At 33.7% G+C, this 19838-nt stretch overlaps 1 protein-coding gene across 1 annotated transcript; it reads left to right on the top strand.

Annotated features, from left to right (window-relative positions):
- The first annotated feature begins 8767 nt into the window (after window positions 1-8767).
- Window positions 8768-9896, top strand: LOC122806120 (cathepsin B-like). The gene has a single exon (XM_044076358.1). The coding sequence runs from the start codon at window positions 8814-8816 to the stop codon at window positions 9894-9896; it is 1083 nt and encodes a 360-aa protein (XP_043932293.1). The 5' UTR covers window positions 8768-8813.
- Window positions 9897-19838: the final 9942 nt, after the last annotated feature.

Genomic DNA, 19838 nt, shown 5'->3' with positions numbered 1-19838 from the left:
AATAGAGATTAAGAAAATTCCAGGAGAAATAATCAGTTTTCAGCAAGGAGTACTACTTATAAGTGGGGACTGAAATTTTATTTGCAGCAAGGGAAGATGTATCTGGGGGGCTCAGAAGGGAACATATAGCAAAGGAGGGTAACGTTTTTGAAGGAAATTTTGAAAATATTTGGTATGCATGATGTGACTTAACTAGTATGAGTTTAGAGTGAATTTACATATTATTCCCCAAGATACAAAAAATGGGATAGGCTAGACAAAACTTACATTTCACAGGAATATGTGCATTTAATTGAAAGTTTTGATACACATCCAATAACTATTTCAGATCATGTGCCAATAATAACTAAAACTAAAATGCAGGGTAATGAAATAAAAAATGAGACATTGGCGCTTTCCCACCTATCTTTTGAAAAGAGAGGAATTTAAGGAATGTGTAGTGGACATTATTCAGGAGTTATTAGAGAAGACAGACATTTCTTTTGAAAATATAGCTAGGGAGTGAGATAAAATTTAAGTGGAGTTTAAAAATGGGCTGAAAATAAAAGAGAGAGAGAGATGGTTAAGAATTAACAAAAAATATTTAGAGGGGCTGACAAATGTTAAATTATTGCAAAATAAGGTGAATCTGACAGAAAAGGTGCAATTGTAGAGTGCTAAACAGAAAATAAAGGATTATCTTGATAATATGCAGATGTTTAGAAAGATTGCTGCTAAGCAACTATTTTTTGATAATAATACCAAAACACAAAAACGTTTAGCTCAACAATGCAGGGAACAGAAAGTAGAAAGGATGGTCACCAAGCTTAAGGAGCCTCTAACAACAAAGATAAAAATTATTCATGTAGAAGTTCTAGAAATATTTCAGAAATTTTATAAAAGTCTATATAAAGCAGAGAAATATGGAGATCAAGAAAAGGTACAAATGGAAATGTTTATGGAAGAATTAAAAAAGCCAAGGTAGAGGTAGATGAGGCTCAGTCACTAATAGGATAGGAGATGAGAGAACAATGGTGATGTATAAGCAATCAACAGGAAAGTGGGGGTGGCTGTAATACCTAAAGAGGGTAAAGACCCATCAGATCCAGCTTCATACAGATACATTTCAAACCATGATTATAGAGTGTTCATGTCTGTAATGGCTAAAAGAATGGCTAAGGTGATGCCAAAATTGATAGACATGGATCTATGTGGTTTTGTGGCGGGAAGGCAAATATTTGACAACATTAACATAACATTGATGATCCAGAGAGAAGCTGAATGCAAGAAAATACTACTGTTGTTGGTGACTCTTGATGCAAAGAAAGAATTTGACAGAGTAATCAAGGAATTTATGAGCAGGGCAATGGAAGTATTTGCATTCCTTGATAAAATTATAAGGCTGATTAAGAGGGTATATGAAGGATCAGAGGCAAAAATTAAAGTGGATGGGTTCCTCTCTGATAATTTCTGTTTCAGCAGAGGAAAAGGGCAAAGGTGTCCTCCTTCCCCTTGGTTATTTGCACTATATTTAGAACCATTGGCAAAGAAAATAAGAGACTCAGAAATTCAAGGATAAAATTAGTACAGTAGTCAAGAAAAGCTGACTCTGTTTGCAAGTCATGTTATTTTATATTATTTTATACATGATAAAACAAAAAAGGACATTTCAGAATTGTGGAACATTTTGAAGCAGTTTCAAATCTTTATGGGATGCAAAATTAATGAAGCTACAACAAAGGCAATAGCTGTGAATTATGTACCCACACATGAATTGTTTCAGCAATACCCACATTTATGGGGACATGATAAAATGAAGTACTTAGGAGTATGGATTAAAAAGGATTCTGGTGTAGCAGCTAAGGACACGTGGGAAAAGACTAAACAAAGGATAATACAAAAACTGAGAAACTGGAAGCTCTGCTATATCCATATGGATAGCAATATATAAGCAGTTAAAATATTTTAGTCCATTTATTTTTATACTCAGGTCAGGCAGATTTTTGTCAACCACAGGAGAAGTTCATAGGTTCATAGGTAGGTACTAGGCTATTGACCCAAGGGCCTAAGTAATCCTAGCCAACAAGGTTCCCTGGCTTACGCCACCCAAGAAAGTTATTTTCCATGCCACTGTCAAGCAGAGCCACAGAAGTGATCCCCGGGGTGTGGGTTGGTGCATAGCAACTAACTGAGTTGTGGATATCAACAAACAGCTAAAGGTTTTTTTTTCCTGGGAGGAGAAGATGGCAACAATCAAATGGGATAAGTTTGATTCTTCCAATTGAACAAGGAGTTTTGGGGGGGTATACATAGCTCATGCAGAAACCTATAATTTAAAGTGGAAAGGGATGATGATGAATCAAGGGGGAAGCTCAAGAAACAAGGAGAGACTGGGATTTTGGATGCAGATCCTTAAGGAGAATAACAATAACCATGCAGAATACTTTATTCATAAAGTAGCAGAAAGTATTCTAAGAACTAAGCCAACTCGGGAATGGAGAAAGGAGACTCTGCTGATAGGGATGACTGCAATTAGGGATACAGACAACAGGCAAGAGGGGGTCAGAATTTATTGAGAAAAATGGTAAAAGAGCCAAGGTATTGCAAGCAAATAATTAGAGAGGGAAAGGTATAGAATGGGAAGAGGTTAAGAAATTATTTGGACTGCAGTATACAGATTGCCTTCCCTATCAAGAATTGATATTAGAGTATAGGCAAAGAGAAAGAAATAGGGGAATCCTAAGTGAAAGACCAGTACTGGTAGAGTTTTTAGTAGAATCTAGAAGACAATCTGCTGTTAAAAAAACAATAATTAGTACAGCATACTAAATATTGCAAGATAAATATAAGAATCAATCACAGGAGCTAGAAAGGATTAGGAAGAGAGATTGAATAAGCAATTCACAAAGAAACAATGGGAGCTATATGTATGTGTCTCAAATATGCAACAATGTCTAGAAGATTTAGGATCTTTGTCTAGAAGTGTTTACATACGTATTTTATACCCCAAGTAGACTCTAAAGAATGTTTCTTCAGGTAGATAACAAATGTCTGAGATGTGATGGGGAAGAAAGAGGTAACTGGGAATATATTTCCTGGGAGTGTAATGAGTTGGCAGACATTAAAGACTGCTCTGTTAGAGATACTGGGTGAACAAATTGGTATAACTAAGGAAATGATTTTTTGAGCTATGATACAGAATCTGAATTGCTTAGACATGGTAAGTTCTTGCTGAGTCTAATTATGGTGGTTGCCAAAAAAAGTAATTACTAGAAAATTGAAATTAAAGTCTAAACCAACTTTACTAGAAGTAGTGAATATCGTAACTGGGATCATTAGAAAATGGTAGGTGCAAATTACATAGGAAAAAAGGGAATTGTGAGAACAGTATGTGCAGAGGAGGAATGAGGATTAAAAGAAGGAACGATTTGAATGAGCTATGTAATGTTTGACTGACAATGACTGGCTAGATTATAAGTGATGTATAATGTTTACAACTACAATTATGTCAATATCGTTTGTGACGTATAATGTTTGCAACTAAAATTATGTCAATATGGTTTGTTTTTATTTATATAAATGTATGATTGCCTACATCATGTGATAATTTAATAAATATGTTTCTTTTAAAAAAATTCTATTTTGCTTCAACTGCAAAAACAAACAAAAAAAAGAAGATATCAGACAGCAGAACCAAAGCCTATCCTGGTACTCAGTGGGTGAAAAGCAATAAACACAGGTCTGCCCCAACTTACAGAAATTAAACATACCTCTTAACTGTACGAAGTATGTATGTGAATATAATGTCTTACTGTGCTTGTGTACATTGTTATCTTAATTGCTGTTAATCTTGAATGGTAGCTGGAAAGGGCCAATAGACCAGTCCACTTACCTGCTAAACAAACAGCAATTAATAAATAAAAATTGTCCAGAATTGTACTGAACATCCCTGATTTTTGCCTGGTACATTTGCCCTGTCCCTTGTAAAATAATTATCTGATAAATCACTCAAGATCATACCAATCATCTCTCCAGCATTTCACAGAGTATCCAGATTTTTGCCTCATATTTTTAGTCTGTTCTTTAAAAAATGTCTAGTTTTCTGTCAAACCACTGAGGACTGTTAAAACTAAATAATGAGACATTTCAGTCTTGGACTTTTAATCCTTCAGAAAATGCATGCTAATGCCAAACCTGTTGTTCTGGCAGCTTTCTAAGTTTATAAGAACAATCTTTAAAATATTTCTCTGATTTTGCCCTTTATCCCACCCCATCCCCCACAATCATTTTTGGCTTTGTCCAGAATTCTTAACCAAAAGTTGAGAGGTATGCAGAGGATTACAGTCAATCACTAGTGTCAGACATCAGAAGATACATGTTGCTACAAAACCTGTTCTATTAAAAATTTTAAATGAACAAGCACTGTTTAAAAATTCTCCCAGGTTTTGAGCCTTCATTTCCCTGTTATTTTTGGCTTTGTCCAAAACTATTGATGAAAGAAGTTGGTTGGTATATCTAGGGGTCAGAATGGAGAGATAAGTCAGCAAGCAAAGGAGAGTAGTATTGCTGAAATTGAATTAATCCTCAAGTCTTGGTGAGTACCTTCACAATGTGGACCCTGTTTTTTAAAAAATCTCACCAATATGACACTGATATATAGATTATTTTATTTAGCATATATTATGGACAGAAGTAGGTCAAAAATTAAACAAAAATGGGTGCATAAGACCCAGGATAAAAAAGTGCCCAATCCTGGTTGTTGCACTGGTGCCAGGAATGGAAAAAATGACAATGTAGAATTCTCAAAATACAGAAACGTTCTTACAATGGGGCCTGGTCAGGCCCAGGGGAGGATGCCCCCCCCCCCCACCATTGTAGAAGGAAGTAGCAGTCCACAAAATTCACAAAAACTGATAGGCCAAAGAAGAGCTATAAATATGATAGAGTGGACTATTGAGGATAAGAAAGAAATTATGTATTGTTCCTATTATGCAAAAAAGCCTAGAATTTCCAGACACAAGATATACAAAAAGAATAAGAGAGAAATTAGAAGAAAGAAAAACACTTCCACAAGAAAAACTGTCAGAAGCTTCAAATAAAAATGTATGTTCTGTGTTCGTTAATAGAACAGATTTGTTAAAAACATTATATAAACCAAGAAACTTTGATCTGTTTGGAAAAAGAAGCATCTGAGGAAGTGCAAAAATATAATCAAAATCTAGAGATTTTTGAAAAGTATAAAAAAGAAATATGGGCATGGGAAAGGAAGACAGATCTGATATGGTGCAATATTTATGCAAAGTCAAAAGCCAAACTGAGCAATACAAAAAAGGCAGCCTCAAAGATATTCAAGAGAAATACAGACAAAGACATCCAGTTATGGAAAATTTCACAATAAAAAACATATTACAAAGAGTGAGTGCAGAAAAGAAGATTAGTAAAGCAGAAGTTAAAAAAAATAGAAGTGAAAGGTTTGGTGTAGAAGGTCTAACACAGGTTACATCACACCATGATGGAACAAGTCCCCAAATTAAGGAGAAACAGGAAGATCAGGAGGCATCTTAAGAAGAAATATGGACATGGGAATGAAAAAGAGATTTAATATGGTGTAATATTTATGCAAAGGAGAAAGCAAAACTAATAAATACAAAAAGAGCAGTACCAAATATATGTGAAGAGAAATACGGGCAAAGGAATCCAGACATGTAAATCTTTACAATACAACAATAATAATGCAAAGAGAAAAAGAAGAAAAGATTAGTAATGGAGAAGTTAAAGAAATAGAAACTGAGGTTATAGAGTACTTGCAAAGTGAAGGATTCAGTGTAGAAAACCTAACTCAGAAGCACCACAGCAGGATAGAGCAATAGACATCCAAATTAAGGAGGAACCAGTGGTCAGTTGTCATATGAAGATATTTTGGACATTCCACAGGAAACCAGTATAAACATTCACTTGAAGCTGGACAGTAAGGGATGGAGCAGAAAACTGTGACAACTCTGATGCAGTCAATGTTGAGGAGTGATAGGCTAGTGAGTTCCGATATGACACAGCAACAGATGATACAGGATGAAACTGAAGAGTATGTGCCACAGGAAGATGCTTTAGAACTCTCTATAGAATGCCCGCAGAAAATGGAGAACAAAAAATGTGCCCTCAGTTTAGAACTCTCATTGGCTTTTCCATGGTAAGCATGAGCTCGGGCAGCCAAAAAAGACTATGGTTCCAGTGCCCATGCGTGTCAGTTACATTTATACTGGATAACGGTGCACAGGGCAATCTATTGTTAGAATCAGGTTGTCACTGTAAATTCAAGGACATTAAGTACATGCTTCATAATAGTAAAACTATAAGTAAGATTATGGGGATATATATATATATATATATATATATATATATATATATATATATATAATCGATAATCCCACTCACCCTGCCCATGGCATGTACTTCCACCTTTCCTTGGGCAGGCGATATCACAGTTTACACTGCAAAACATCTAGATTAAACAGAAGCTTCTTCCCTCTGTTCGCTGCTGCACTTGAATGTCAGGCATGAAAGCAAATAATCCAATCAATATGCGACTTGCTGTGAAGTATCATCTATTGTAATCAGTCTGACAAATTGCTTCAGTAACTGGTACAGTTAGCTTGATTTCTTATGCTATTACTTCCTGAATGTGCAATAGTCAGGAGTGAGTCACCACTCCACACATGTGCAATGTGAACATCAGAATATATCATACTACAGATGATGAAGTGCAATATCTAAGCAATCACAATGTGAAGTCATAGTCTTTGCAATACTTACTAGTATAATATTGTCTAATGTCTTCCTGTCCAATTGTGGTAATTTATTGCGTTGTTAATATTTTAAGTATTACTATATGTGCATTAGTCTTACTGTCACTCAAACTATGTGTTCATTGTTATTTCTTGCACTGGGACCAAAGCAACGTAATTTTGTTTAGCTTGCACTGCTGTGTATATCTGATCAACAATAAAGTTTACTTTGACACTCTGTCTCTCTCTCTCTCTCTATATATATATATATATATATATATATATATCTATAGATATATATAGGTCACCTGCAAAACATCTAAAACCCATAACATCTAATTTCATAACATTGAGACCAGAACATCTAAAACCCAAAACATCTAAAACCCATAACATCGAATTTCCTAACATCTAACACTACAAATCACATGAAAATAACATCCCCTCCACATATAATGACACTAAACTACCAAACACACGTTTTACTACGTTTCTGCAGGGGGGCTTGATACAGTGGGGTTAGGAAATTAACTTTTTCCCACTGTAGTGCGATCTTTGAGTTGGTATATTTAATTTATGGGGGGGGGCAGAGCCCCCCGCTTGAGGGGTGCAGGAGGGCTTGCCCCCTGCAGAAATGTAGTAAAAAGTGTGTTTGCTAGTTTGGTGTTGTTATATGTGGAGGGGGTGTTATTTTCTTGTGATTTGTAGTGTTAGATGTTATGAAATTCGATGTTATGGGTTTTAGATGTTTTGCGTTTTAGATGTTCTGGTCTCAATGTTATGAAATTAGATGTTATGGGTTTTAGATGTTTTGAAGTAGACCCATATATATGTATATGTATGTATATATATATATATATATATATATATATATATATATATATAAATATATATATATATATATATATATATATATATATATATATATATATAGATAGATAGATCTACTTCACATGACTGAAAACTCAAAATACTGAAATTAATTTTACTGAAACCACAATACCTAAATTTCAAAATACTGAAAACTCATTTGACTGAGTATTATTATACTGAAAGCTTACAATGCTGAATTTCAAAATGCCAAATTTTAAGCCATAGATATGCACACTTGCAACACCAACAACTACTCTTTCCAAAACTTAAAAAGTACTTACTTACCCTCTTAACAGAAACCGGACAATATAAAACCAACTATATATACTAACTCTAGGAATGCAATACAGTGGGGAAAAGGGCATATTCCTTTTATTTACCTTACAGTACTGTATACACTGCCACTAATGCTGGGAGCACATGAACCATCCACCATATTACTTTAAATACTTCCCATGAAAATGTAAAGAGACATACCCACATTTAGAAACACTACAACACTACTTTCTATGTTACATATGGCATTCTGACAGTCGACTCTTTAAGTTACAGTAATTTTTTTTTTATCACAAGCAAGTCACAGGTGAAAGGAAGCATGTGTCATGTCTATGGCTTAAAATTTGGTATTTTGAAATTGAACATTGTAACCTTTCAGTATAATAATTCTCAAATGAGTTTTCAGTATTTTGAAATTTAGGTATTGTGGTCTCAGTAAAATGAATTTCAGTATTTTGTGTTTTCAGCCATGTGAAGTAGATCCATACATTTTATATATATATATATATATATATATATATATATATATATATATATATATATACATGCATACATACAGTATGGTGAACTTTGCCCTTTTCCCTACTATAGTGTGATCTCAGAGATGGTATATTTAGTTAGGGGGGTGGGGGTGCAGCATGTGGAGGGCAAACCCCCTCTCCCAGTTTGGTGGGTTTGATTTGCTTCCATTTGTTTATTTTGTCATGGTGGCCAAGTGGTTCCTTTCCCAGAGTAAAATTGCAGTCATCCAAGTGTTCTTGAAAGTAAGTTTTCAGCAAAGTCGTCACGTCCTTTTAAAGTTTTGCATAAGTGAAAATATGATGGGCTTGGGAGGAATACAAACAAGGTCGTGATGATCAGCTGTGGTTTTCGTTTTGCATTTAAGTTGTGCCAGCATCCATCATGTGGCATTCACTAGTTACAGTTTGTCTCCTCCTGGGTTTTGCCAACTCTCGAAGCTTGTCATCTTCCTTCACCAGGTCACAGGATATAATCAACCACATTAACAAATTAAATACTACATGGAAGGCTGGACAAAACTTTTACAATGTGGATCAGAGTTATTTGAAGCGTCTGTGTGGTACAATTCTGCATGGTCCAAAACTGCCTTTAAAGACTTCCTATTCTGGAAAAGTGAAGCTTCCTGATAACTTTGATTCACGAACTCAGTGGCCCAATTGTCCAACAATCCGAGAGATCCAGGATCAGGGATCTTGTGGCTCATGTTGGGCATTTGTTGTTGTAGAGTCCATGTCTGACCGTGTCTGCATCCACTTTGGGGGAAAGCAAAATGTGGAGGTATCTGCTGAAGATCTGCTTTCATGCTGCGGCTTTGAGTGTGGAATGGGATGCAATGGTGGCTATCCATCGGGAGCATGGCAGTACTGGACTGAAAGTGGCTTGGTGTCAGGGGAGCTGTATGGTTCTGGCATAGGTTGCAGGCCATATACTATTCCTCCCTGTGAACATCACGTGAATGGCTCACGGCCACCATGTTCTGGAGAAGGAGGTAACACGCCACCCTGTGTGAAAAAGTGTGATGCTTGTTATACTCCTTCATATGAAAAGGACAAGATTTATGGTGGATCTGCCTATAGTGTCCCTTCCTCTCCTGAAAGCATAATGGAAGAAATTTATAAGAATGGACCCGTGGAGGGGGCCTTCACTGTGTATGAGGACCTCCTGCTCTATAAATCAGGTGTGTACCAGCATCACACTGAAGAAGCAGTCAAGGGTCATGCTATTAAGATCTTGGACTGGGGCATAGAAAACAACACTCCTTACTGGCTGGCTGCTAACTCATGGAATACAGACTGGGGTGATAATGGCTACTTCAAAATCCTTCGTGGGCAGGATCATTGTGGTATTGAGTCTGAGATTCAGGCTGGAATTCAAAAAATGCAGCAAAGCTTTCTAACAGCATCCCCATTTGAAAAGTACAAGAAGTGTTTTGCAGCAACACAGTCAGAGAGAAAACATTACTGAAAATCACTGCTTTTATTTTAAATTTAAGGACATACTTTTTAACTGTTATAATGAAAGCCAGTTCCAAATCATGCTTGCCTAAGTGCAATTAGGTTTTACATTTTTAATTGTATTAGTTTTAGCCTTGTGTTTACATGAGGCTGCTTATAAGAATGATACCTTTTATAACTGACCATAAATTGAGAATCATGTTTTTTTTTAATCAGTACATTCTAATTGGGAGACTTTTTTTGCTCAAATTTCCATGTAAACTGTATTGTGTATTGTAGTCCCAAAGGTGTGGTGGGGGGGGGGGTTGCAGTAACTGACTTTAGTCCTGCTTATGAGAAGTGCCTACTGTCCTACTAGTAGTCTTGCTGATATCGGAACACTACAGATTCAGACATTCATAGGACATGGCATCATTTAGTTCAGGAAATGTTTAACGGGTGGCATGATGCCAGGGTAATCCTATGGGCTAGGCTTGTAAAGGCTCCAGGACCACTAGCCTAGTACACACCTATGAACCTATGATCATGTAAAGGGGATCCATATATATATATATATATATATATATATATATATATATATATATATATATATATATATATACACATATGTCTGAAATTACTATATATCAGTGATTTGTGCCTTCTATGAGATACATATAGTAACTCCAAGATTGCTGTAAGTAGTGGGTACGTGGGAATACAGCCTCCCACTGGAAGGCCTTTCCCCCCTGAAAAAATCTTTATGCTTTTAATGGGTGGTAGTGAGTTTTTTGTGCTAATCATACATATTATTGAAGTACCACAGACTTGCAATATGGAGTCTCTAACTTCCAATAATGCACCTTCAGAACACACTCTTAACATACATCTCAATTTGCAGATATTGAAAATAAGTCCAAATGTGCTTGAAAAGTAGGTACACTAAGCAAAAAAAAGTGTACCTGATTAGCATAAAATTTGAATGCCAAATAGCATATAATGACTCCTACTTCCAGTAAGACTGTAGAATACTAGTCAGAAAAAAAGTTTAAAAAAAACTGAGTGACAAAATGGTGCAAAAATCTAATCATATTATTAAACAAGCAATGTAAAATAAGTAAACTTTAAAGAACTATATTACAAAACTCTATTTTAAAAAGCAATTTATTTTTGCTTCTGAAAATAGGAGATGTAACAAATGAAACCTCTTTCTTTAATTGGTGCCACTCACATGTAGATCATATAGTCTGGTTTCCTGTTTACTAAAAAACTTCAAAATCATATGTAATGGGGAGAGGAGTCAGAAAATTCTGTGAAGCCTGCAAATGTCAACACACCTCTAAGAATTGTTACTTCATGTGAAGGGGTAAATCAAACCTGAAAAATGTATCTCTAAAACAAATACATTAGAAAAGTCTGACATTTAAGGCACTGAATTTAAATAATAAAATGGAAAAGTCAATTGTTCTGTTATTTAGGATGTAAACTCAAGCTTTTGGGTCAAGTCTGGCTACACTGTGTGACTATAAATGTAAAGAATACAAGCTGCTGGTCTAGAGTCCATATGAGCCCAACTAAAGTCACCAAATATTACTCACTGATATACTTGTAAAACACCTGTTAAGGTAAAATGAATTCAGAATGTTAACGTAACAAAATAAAGAGTCAGTGCAGCAGAAACTTCTTTCGGGTGGGGGTGTGGGGTGGGAGGATAAATGTAAATTCACAATCTGAGGGGTAGACAGTATCACAATATAATCTAATCTGAAACATAAGAATGTGCTTGTCTATTAACCCTTTGGTTTGCTTTTTAAGAGTCAGTACTATGATTTTTTTAATACCAGGAGAGTGAGACATTCCAGACTGCAAATCATCATACTGCATTCTGTGAAGTGCTGCTCACTGAGGTGAGCTTGTAGAATTATTAACAATCTTAATTCTGTGGCTGATGTTCCCACATAATGTTTTAAACAAACAAGTTTTGACACCACATAGAATATAAAAAAATCTGAAAGACCTAACTTCCAAATTAACTGATCAGCATAAAAAGGCATGAGATATAAAAATAATACACCATTAAAATAACTTATGTCTGCTCCAGCTAAGGAAGATGAGAAGTCATGGCGGGAACTGCATGCTAAAAACATAGACATATATAATATAGTAGTAATAAGTTGATGACAACCTTATGAAAAGTTATATTGATCTGAAATACCAATGCAAGTCAGATAGTTATGCAAAGTTTAAGACAGATGCAATCATCCAAGAAAAAAAATCCAGTGGTTATCACATCTAGTAAGTAAAAGATTCAATGTAGTCCTCTGAGAATGAACTAATGTCTTGCATTAACAACTGACGTTGTAGCATTCACATTAACGGATAAAACTTTTCACACAAAACAAAATAATTAACTGTTAATGGCTCACTACTTACCCTTGCATTTTGTCAGTTCTGGCATCCCCTGAGGATCTGTACTAGGCTTGACCTTTTATTTACATTCATGAACACGCTTTTATTTCCTTGTAAAATGCAGATGATGCTTCTTTTCATGACTTGCTCAGATCTGTAGTAGCTTGTTGCCATCTGTAGTCTGGTTTACCTGCTGCTGGTTCATCACAAAAATTTTGCATAATATAATAATGACAAAAAAGATCCAATGCCTCAGATAGTTGCATTCAACTCCTCTATCAGGTACCTAAAGTTGTCATGTTTTTATGATGTCCTTTCAAGACGTTTTTGAGGGAATGATGTAAAATACTAGTCTAGCCATAGTCTACAGTTACACACACATTTTAATAAGTTTTTAAGATGACACCAGTCTGTTTGGTGCTTTTATTTTAATTATCTTACATAATTTCCAGCAGCTGCTGTACTACTCGTATATGGCCACATATGTATATTAATATATTTTAATGATGCCAATTAACTTGACAAGCTTGACACTTTTTTCATCTCATGCCCCTTCCAGACATTTATTTGTACATTACTAATATATGATTATCATACATATTATCTAAATGTCCTTAAGATGAATTTAACAATGTGTTCTATTCACCTTCCATACTATCTATGTTATACTTTGATGTGCTGTTATGCATTTGTTTATTCAGATCATTTTTCTCCCTAGGTCCCCTTTAGAATGTAAGGAATGACATATGAAGAAAGACTAATGGTGGGGCAGAGCCAAGATGGCCAACTCAAAGCAACAAGTTTTTAGAGCTCTACTAAATTATTCTCAAAAACAGGAAAATAACTAGGATATTGGAACAAATAACAGCCTAATCTTTTATTTTTTGTGGCTCTATAACAACATTTTCCTGTCAAATTTATTTAGAGATGAAAATGAACAGCTCTAGGGATTCTCATTCTGATACATACTTGAGGAAAGATCTGCAGCTAGTGACTTCCACTCTTCAAGAACTATCTTTGAAAATGGATGACTTTCAGGAAAATCTGGAAAATCTTAGGGAGAGTTGTCTATAACAAGCTGTTGTGTTTAAAGAACTTCTCCAGCAACATCAAATCAAAATATCAGACACTGAAACTTCTTGAAATTATATTGATGGAAGACTTAAAGAAGACGAATCACAAACCGACTTTCTACTTAAACAAAACAGCTGGCTTCTTAATAAGATAGATGGCCTACAAATAGAGAAAGAAAGTGTAATACTAGAATTTTTGGTCTTCCTGCAAAATTTGAAGGTGAGGACAGTTTATTTTCTAAATTCCAGGATACCTGAGATTTTTGACTTACAAGAAGGTCTCTCATATGGTATAGAGAGAGCCCATAGATCTACAGGGAAACCGGCTGCAGCATCATCCTCGTCTCCACCAAGATCCATAATAATAACATTTCTATTCTGCACAGATAAAGAACTTGTTCTCAAATCAGCCTGGAGGAAAGCTCTTTTAAAGTTTAAGCAAAGCCAAAGCAGATTTGACAACAATTACTCCACCAAAGTATTGGACATGAGGAAGAAATGCCGGCCTATTGTTAAACTGTTAAAACAAAATAACATCAAAGCTCAAATAATCTATCCAGCCAGAATTAAAATTCATGAAGTAAGAATCTTCAATAATACAGAGGAAGTGACTCAAAAACAATGACATAGTTTCTATTCCAGAAGACATGGACTGGTTATGTCCTTCATTAAAAAAAATCCTCAGATAAAAACTCTTGGACTGATTTGAAGAAGAAGAAGGAAAATACTGAACCTAATACTGCTAATAATACCAAATCTCTCAAAGTATCTATACTCAAATGACTTGTTTTCTTACAAATGTAATTTTGGTATATTTTATCTAATCTCATCACATATCTCATTTCATCATACCCAAGCAATTGCAAGTTTTTCTTTGTTTATTTTATCTCTAAGTTTACAGCTTGAAAGGTTGTTTTAACATTACCAAATTTCAACTACTGAAGTTTATTTTCCTGTTTCCTAGATAACTTTACCATTTTTTCTTTATAAATGAATAGTTTAATCTAGTTTAGTAAACTTAATTCTGTCTAGTAAGTTTGTTTTTCAGTGTACCTATACAGTTTTCTATAGTCTAGGTTCATTACTCTATTATTAACTTTGTTTTTATTGTTGTTGCCTGGTCGTTTATTGAATGAATTCATGGTTGGGGTGTTTAGTTGTAATAATTTCAGATGCTACTAGTTTTTCAGTTACGTGGCATTGTTTTTGTTTATCTGGCCTTTTACTGCTCACCTGCAGTTTCAATTGGAAGATCCCTTCTCTTTTTTGTTTGAAATGAAGCTTTTTCCTAGCTCAAGCCACTCACTGAGTAGCTGTAGCACTCAGTATCTGTGCCTACATCTGCAGAGTTTCATTTTTAATCTCACATGACTACACTTATCTGGAAGCTGGAAGAAATGTTATCCTGGTGTGCTTTCTGCAATTGTCTGCCTGAAATAATTCCTTTCCAATTGTGGTCTCAGAAATATAAGTAAATACGAAGTTATGAAGGTGTTTGAATGTCCTACACTGTTTTTTATATGAATGTAGTTTATTTTACTAAATACAAAAGTGTCTGGCTTGCTCTTGTTTTCTGCTGAAAATACAACAGATCATTTCAAGACTAAGCCTGGACTCTTTCCACAAGAACTGCAGGTGTGTCTGACACACATACGAGAAATGTTTCTACTTCAAGAAATATTACAAACAGCAACTTAAATTACCATGCATATATTTCAGTAATCCTTACAATAATGGAGCTCAGTTTAGGGGTACTATAGGTTTTGTCATGACCATGTTACAAAGTCTCTGCAACTGTCTATTACCTTGTAGTGACCTCTCTTTTGCTTAATATTCTGCAAAGATGTTCTGTTTTACTGCTGCAAATGATATGACTGGTTTGTAAGTTCATAGGGAAGTACTAGGCAACCAGTCTACAGACTACTACAAGCCTAGCTAATAAACCATGCTCTGAACTTCCCTTCAGCCACAAGGAAGGCAAATCAACATAGAATTTGAGGTCGCAATTCAATTATCTAGGTCGACATTGATGATGAAAGAAGTGCAACTATTCTTGACATGAGTTAGAAGCTTGCTATACGAGTAAGAGATAGACTGGGATATGAAACTATCCTGACAATGTGTCTTATTTGTCTGCTGATGAAGACTTAGTTCTTTTAACCAGGTATTTCCAGGTTTATTTCCTGTTCCAGAATGAAGAGAAGGTCAAGGAGGGTCATTGCATAATTTCTTGTTTGTCTGTGGATATAGGATTAGGATGAAAGGAAAAGGAAAAGGGAGGGAAAATACAGTAGTAAAATATGAAACAAAATAGTAGAAGAAAGCCAACATAGTGTTACTTGATGTAGATATATGGAGAATTAATAAGCTTTTTCTTTTTTTTTTCTTTTCTTTTTGAACTTATGTACTGTCATGGTTATATTTGGATAAAAACAATTCCCTCTTCCAGTGAGATTGAGCAGATAAGTGAGATACACAAATTGTCCAAGTCATTTCACTACTTTTTTTTTTCTATCATCATCTGACATATCCAGCAGGGTATTTGTTTGTTGTAAAGAAGAAGCTGCAAATGTTGCAAATTAGAAATTGAATAGCTTTTTATAAGAAAAAATGAAAAAAAAAAGAAAAGTACTTTCATAATTTTGCTTATAACAATCATTTCATCTAATTAGCATGCATTTGCAATATGTTTCTTGCAATATTCCTGTTGATCACAAATAACATAGATATCGACCAATTGTTTTTATTATGTAATCAATCATTTGCCCTAGAAAGGTCAGAGTGAGAGCTTTCTTTATATAATTACAGATACTGAAACCTGTAGATCATACTGTATGTGGTCATTACAAATGCTTCTTTTCATCTGATTAAGTTTCTGTTGACGTTATTCATACTTATTATATTCACATACCTAATGAATTTATTATCATTATTTCAATCTATTCATTCATTACCCTTAGATTCTTGTTTGGAATATTTTAATGGATGTTTATAATTCTGTTATATTCAGATTAAGGTCAGGATTTCTTTAATCTTGCCATTTTAACTTAAATATTAGATATTTTCTCATATTCCGATTGAGCAGTTTCTTTCTAATTTATTTTATTTTTATTTTTTAAAGACATTGTCTCCTTTATGCATGTAGTATCTGTAGAGCTCATCTTGGCACAGTTTGGATAGTTATGAAGGTTAGTCTGATGTATAATAGCTTATCTATTAGACTAGGAATTTTGATAATTCCATGTTTGATACCGATTTTTTATATTCTTAATGTTAATATGTTTTTCATAATGTCTTTTGAGTTTTTTTTCTTTTTAGGCCTGAAATAGAAATAATTCATTTCCTAATCATAAAAAGCTCTATATTAGGTATATCATTTATTCTTTTAGATACTTATTTATCATCATATGATAGAGAGAGTTGTTGGGATTCAATATTAAATATTAATAGTAACCTTATAATTCCTTTAATGTATATCTATAGATTTAACTTTACTGTCTCTAGATACTAATGGTTTAAACAATCCAAGGAAAGATCAAATTTATTAAGATAGCAGAACTTAAAATAAAGTGCAAGTAGTCTTTCTTCAAGAAACTCATTTCAAATTACCTGAAAGAGATGTTTGGAATCCCAATAGTTATTTACCACTTGCTCATTCCTCTTACAAAAATAAAACCAAAGGGGTAATTATTATTTGGAATAAAATTATATTATCCCCCAAATTATTTTCTAATATGAAGACCAAGCAGGACTCATCTCTCTTATTATCTTAAAATTCAATAATAGCATTTGGACTCTGGTCAGCCTTTATTGGTTTCTTGGTATGGGGGCAAAGATCATCAAAACCACCTAGATTTCATCACCAACACTTATAAGGGTAATTTAATAATAGGTAGTGACTTTAATTGCATTTTGGATAATGCAGCTACTACCAATAAGAGACCACTAAGACTCACTTCTACTGCAAGATCATTTAAGAGATAGATTGAGTCTCTTAACCTAATTGATATATTTAGTATAAAAGATATCAGTTCATTAAAATTTTCTCACCAAGACCATAGATTTGGTACCACAATCTAAAACAGACAGAATATTAATTTCTTGTGATTTATTTTTTAATGTTTCACATTTTACCATATTTCCCTGTCCTTGTTCTGATCATGATTCTTAAATTTCAAACAGATTATAAAAGGCTAAACCACATAACAAGAAATCCAGCTTATATAAAAAAAAATAAAGATTTAAATCCATACAAAAAGGACTGAAACCAGGAGCCAGCAAGAATAAATAGATGAATAGGTATACAGTTACTCCAAAACAAAGAGAATCCTTGATGTCAGACTCCACACTTCTTTATTGCAACACATTAAAGATTTCAAACCTTGGCTTATTTCAGAATTGCAGCTTTTTTCTTAAAATAAATTACACATCAGAGGTTAACACAGCCATGATTTGGGATGCTTTGAAGGTTTATATTTATGGAGAAATAATTTCATGGTTGAAAAATAAACTGAAAGGATGGGATTTGGAATTGCAAACTATTCAATCTCAATTTCTATTAGTTAAGTCTAATACTTCCAAAAGTACACCTGATGACAAAAATAAAATAGAAGAATTAAACAAGAAATATCTTGATATCTTATCACATAAATCAAATATAGCGTTAGAAAAATTAAAATTGAATTCTTATGCTTTTTCACCAAAACATAAACACAACTTATCAATGAAGTTTAAAATGCATTCTAAACCTAATAATATCGTTGAATTATTACATGAAGGTGCAAAAAAGAAAGTATCTGACACTGGCAATATTCTTGATGCTTTTAAATATCATTATACCAATCACAACAATCCTGCTAAATTTGATGCCAACCTTTCAAATTTAAGTCTATCCTTCTCTAATATTAAGAAAATAAATCCCAGATAAACTAAAAATTGATCTCCAATCTCAGATTTCATGTAAAGTTTTCACAGATAAAATTAAAAAATCCTAACCTAATAAAGCACCAGGAATGGATGGTATAATTATAGAAATATATACACGTTTTCCTTCTTCCATCACTTCTCTTTTCCAGAGAACTTTAATTGAAATTCAATCACAATGTAATATTCCTCCATCTTGGATATATCAGTTAATTACCCCCATTCGAAAAGATAACAAGGACCCTCAATATCGTAGTTCTTATAGACCCATTTCTCTTCTAAATAACGACTATGAAACTTTTTATGTCTATCTTTGCTGATATTTCTCTGTCCTATATAATAAATGAAGATCAAGCAGGATTTATATATAACAGACATACTCATGATACTATTAGAAGATTAAACTCTTTTCCAGTTCATGACTAGAGATAATAAAGAAGCTCTGATAATAGGTTAGGATATTGAAAAAGCTTTTGACTCTTCAAATTGGGATTTTTATTCAAAGTTTTAAATCTTTCTGATATCTTTGCTTCTTTCATTACACTTTTAAAAATATACAAACACAATTCAGCTTATGTTAAGCTAGGCCATTTCACTTCAGAATCAATCCCCTTAACTAAGGGTACTAAACAGCGTTATCCCCTGTCCTCTCTTTTGTTTGCACTTGCCACTAAACTTTCTGCCATAGCAATATGAAATAATCTGAAAATTAATGGTATTGATATATATACAACCAATATAGTTCTAAAATAATGTTATTTGCAGATGATATTTTGGTAACATTATCTAACTCCAATGTAGTCCTATCAGAATTAGAATCCACAATAAAAAACTTTCAATCAATTTCAGGTCTTCAATTTAATAAATAAAATCAAAATACATGTTACTAAATAAAAAGAGGAAAATACAAACTAGTAAAGATCACATTATTTGGAAACAAATTAACTCCCTTGATTACTTGGGTATTGTTTTATATAGTACCATAGAAGAGACAATAGCAACTAACTTTAATAATATTATAAGTACAATTAAAACTCTTATAGGTAAAGCGAATAAAATATTTATTTCCTTTGATGATAGGCTATAACTAATACAAATTATTCTTCTCCCTAAAATTTTATATATAGCCAAGCTTTTTGATACCCTCCCCAGACAGCCATTGTATTAAGGTTATAAATAAGTGATTATTAAACTTCCTATTGTCTCCCAATAGAAATAGAATTGTTTTCTTAAATCATATCAGATCATGGAATTAGGGAGGATTAAACTTTCCATTTACAGAAACATATATTAAGGACTCAATTTTCAAAGTCATTTTGAATTGGGTTGATCTAAGTTATATTTCTAACCAGAAACCTTTACATTTAACCATTTTGTTAAATGAGAATACTTATTTAGCCAAACTCTCCTTTAATGATCATTCTAATAAATTTTGGTTGTTTTTTTGCTTTATCCTGCAATACCGTATTTCCAATCCTTCCAAATTAAATTCTATGAATTTAATTTTTAACAATTTTAGTTGAGATAATTTGTCAATAATTGTTTATTGTTTTGTTGTATTCTTTCTC

This window comes from Protopterus annectens, chromosome 7.part0, assembly GCF_019279795.1.
Source record: "Protopterus annectens isolate FY-2018-M chromosome 7.part0, PAN1.0, whole genome shotgun sequence".
NCBI lineage: Eukaryota > Metazoa > Chordata > Ceratodontiformes > Protopteridae > Protopterus > Protopterus annectens.
This window is presented reverse-complemented; position numbering and strand designations above follow the sequence as displayed.

Bases quoted from the DNA above. Each gene is read 5' to 3' on its own strand.
- LOC122806120 (XM_044076358.1), top strand. From the start codon at position 8,814: ATGTGGCATTCACTAGTTACAGTTTGTCTCCTCCTGGGTTTTGCCAAC.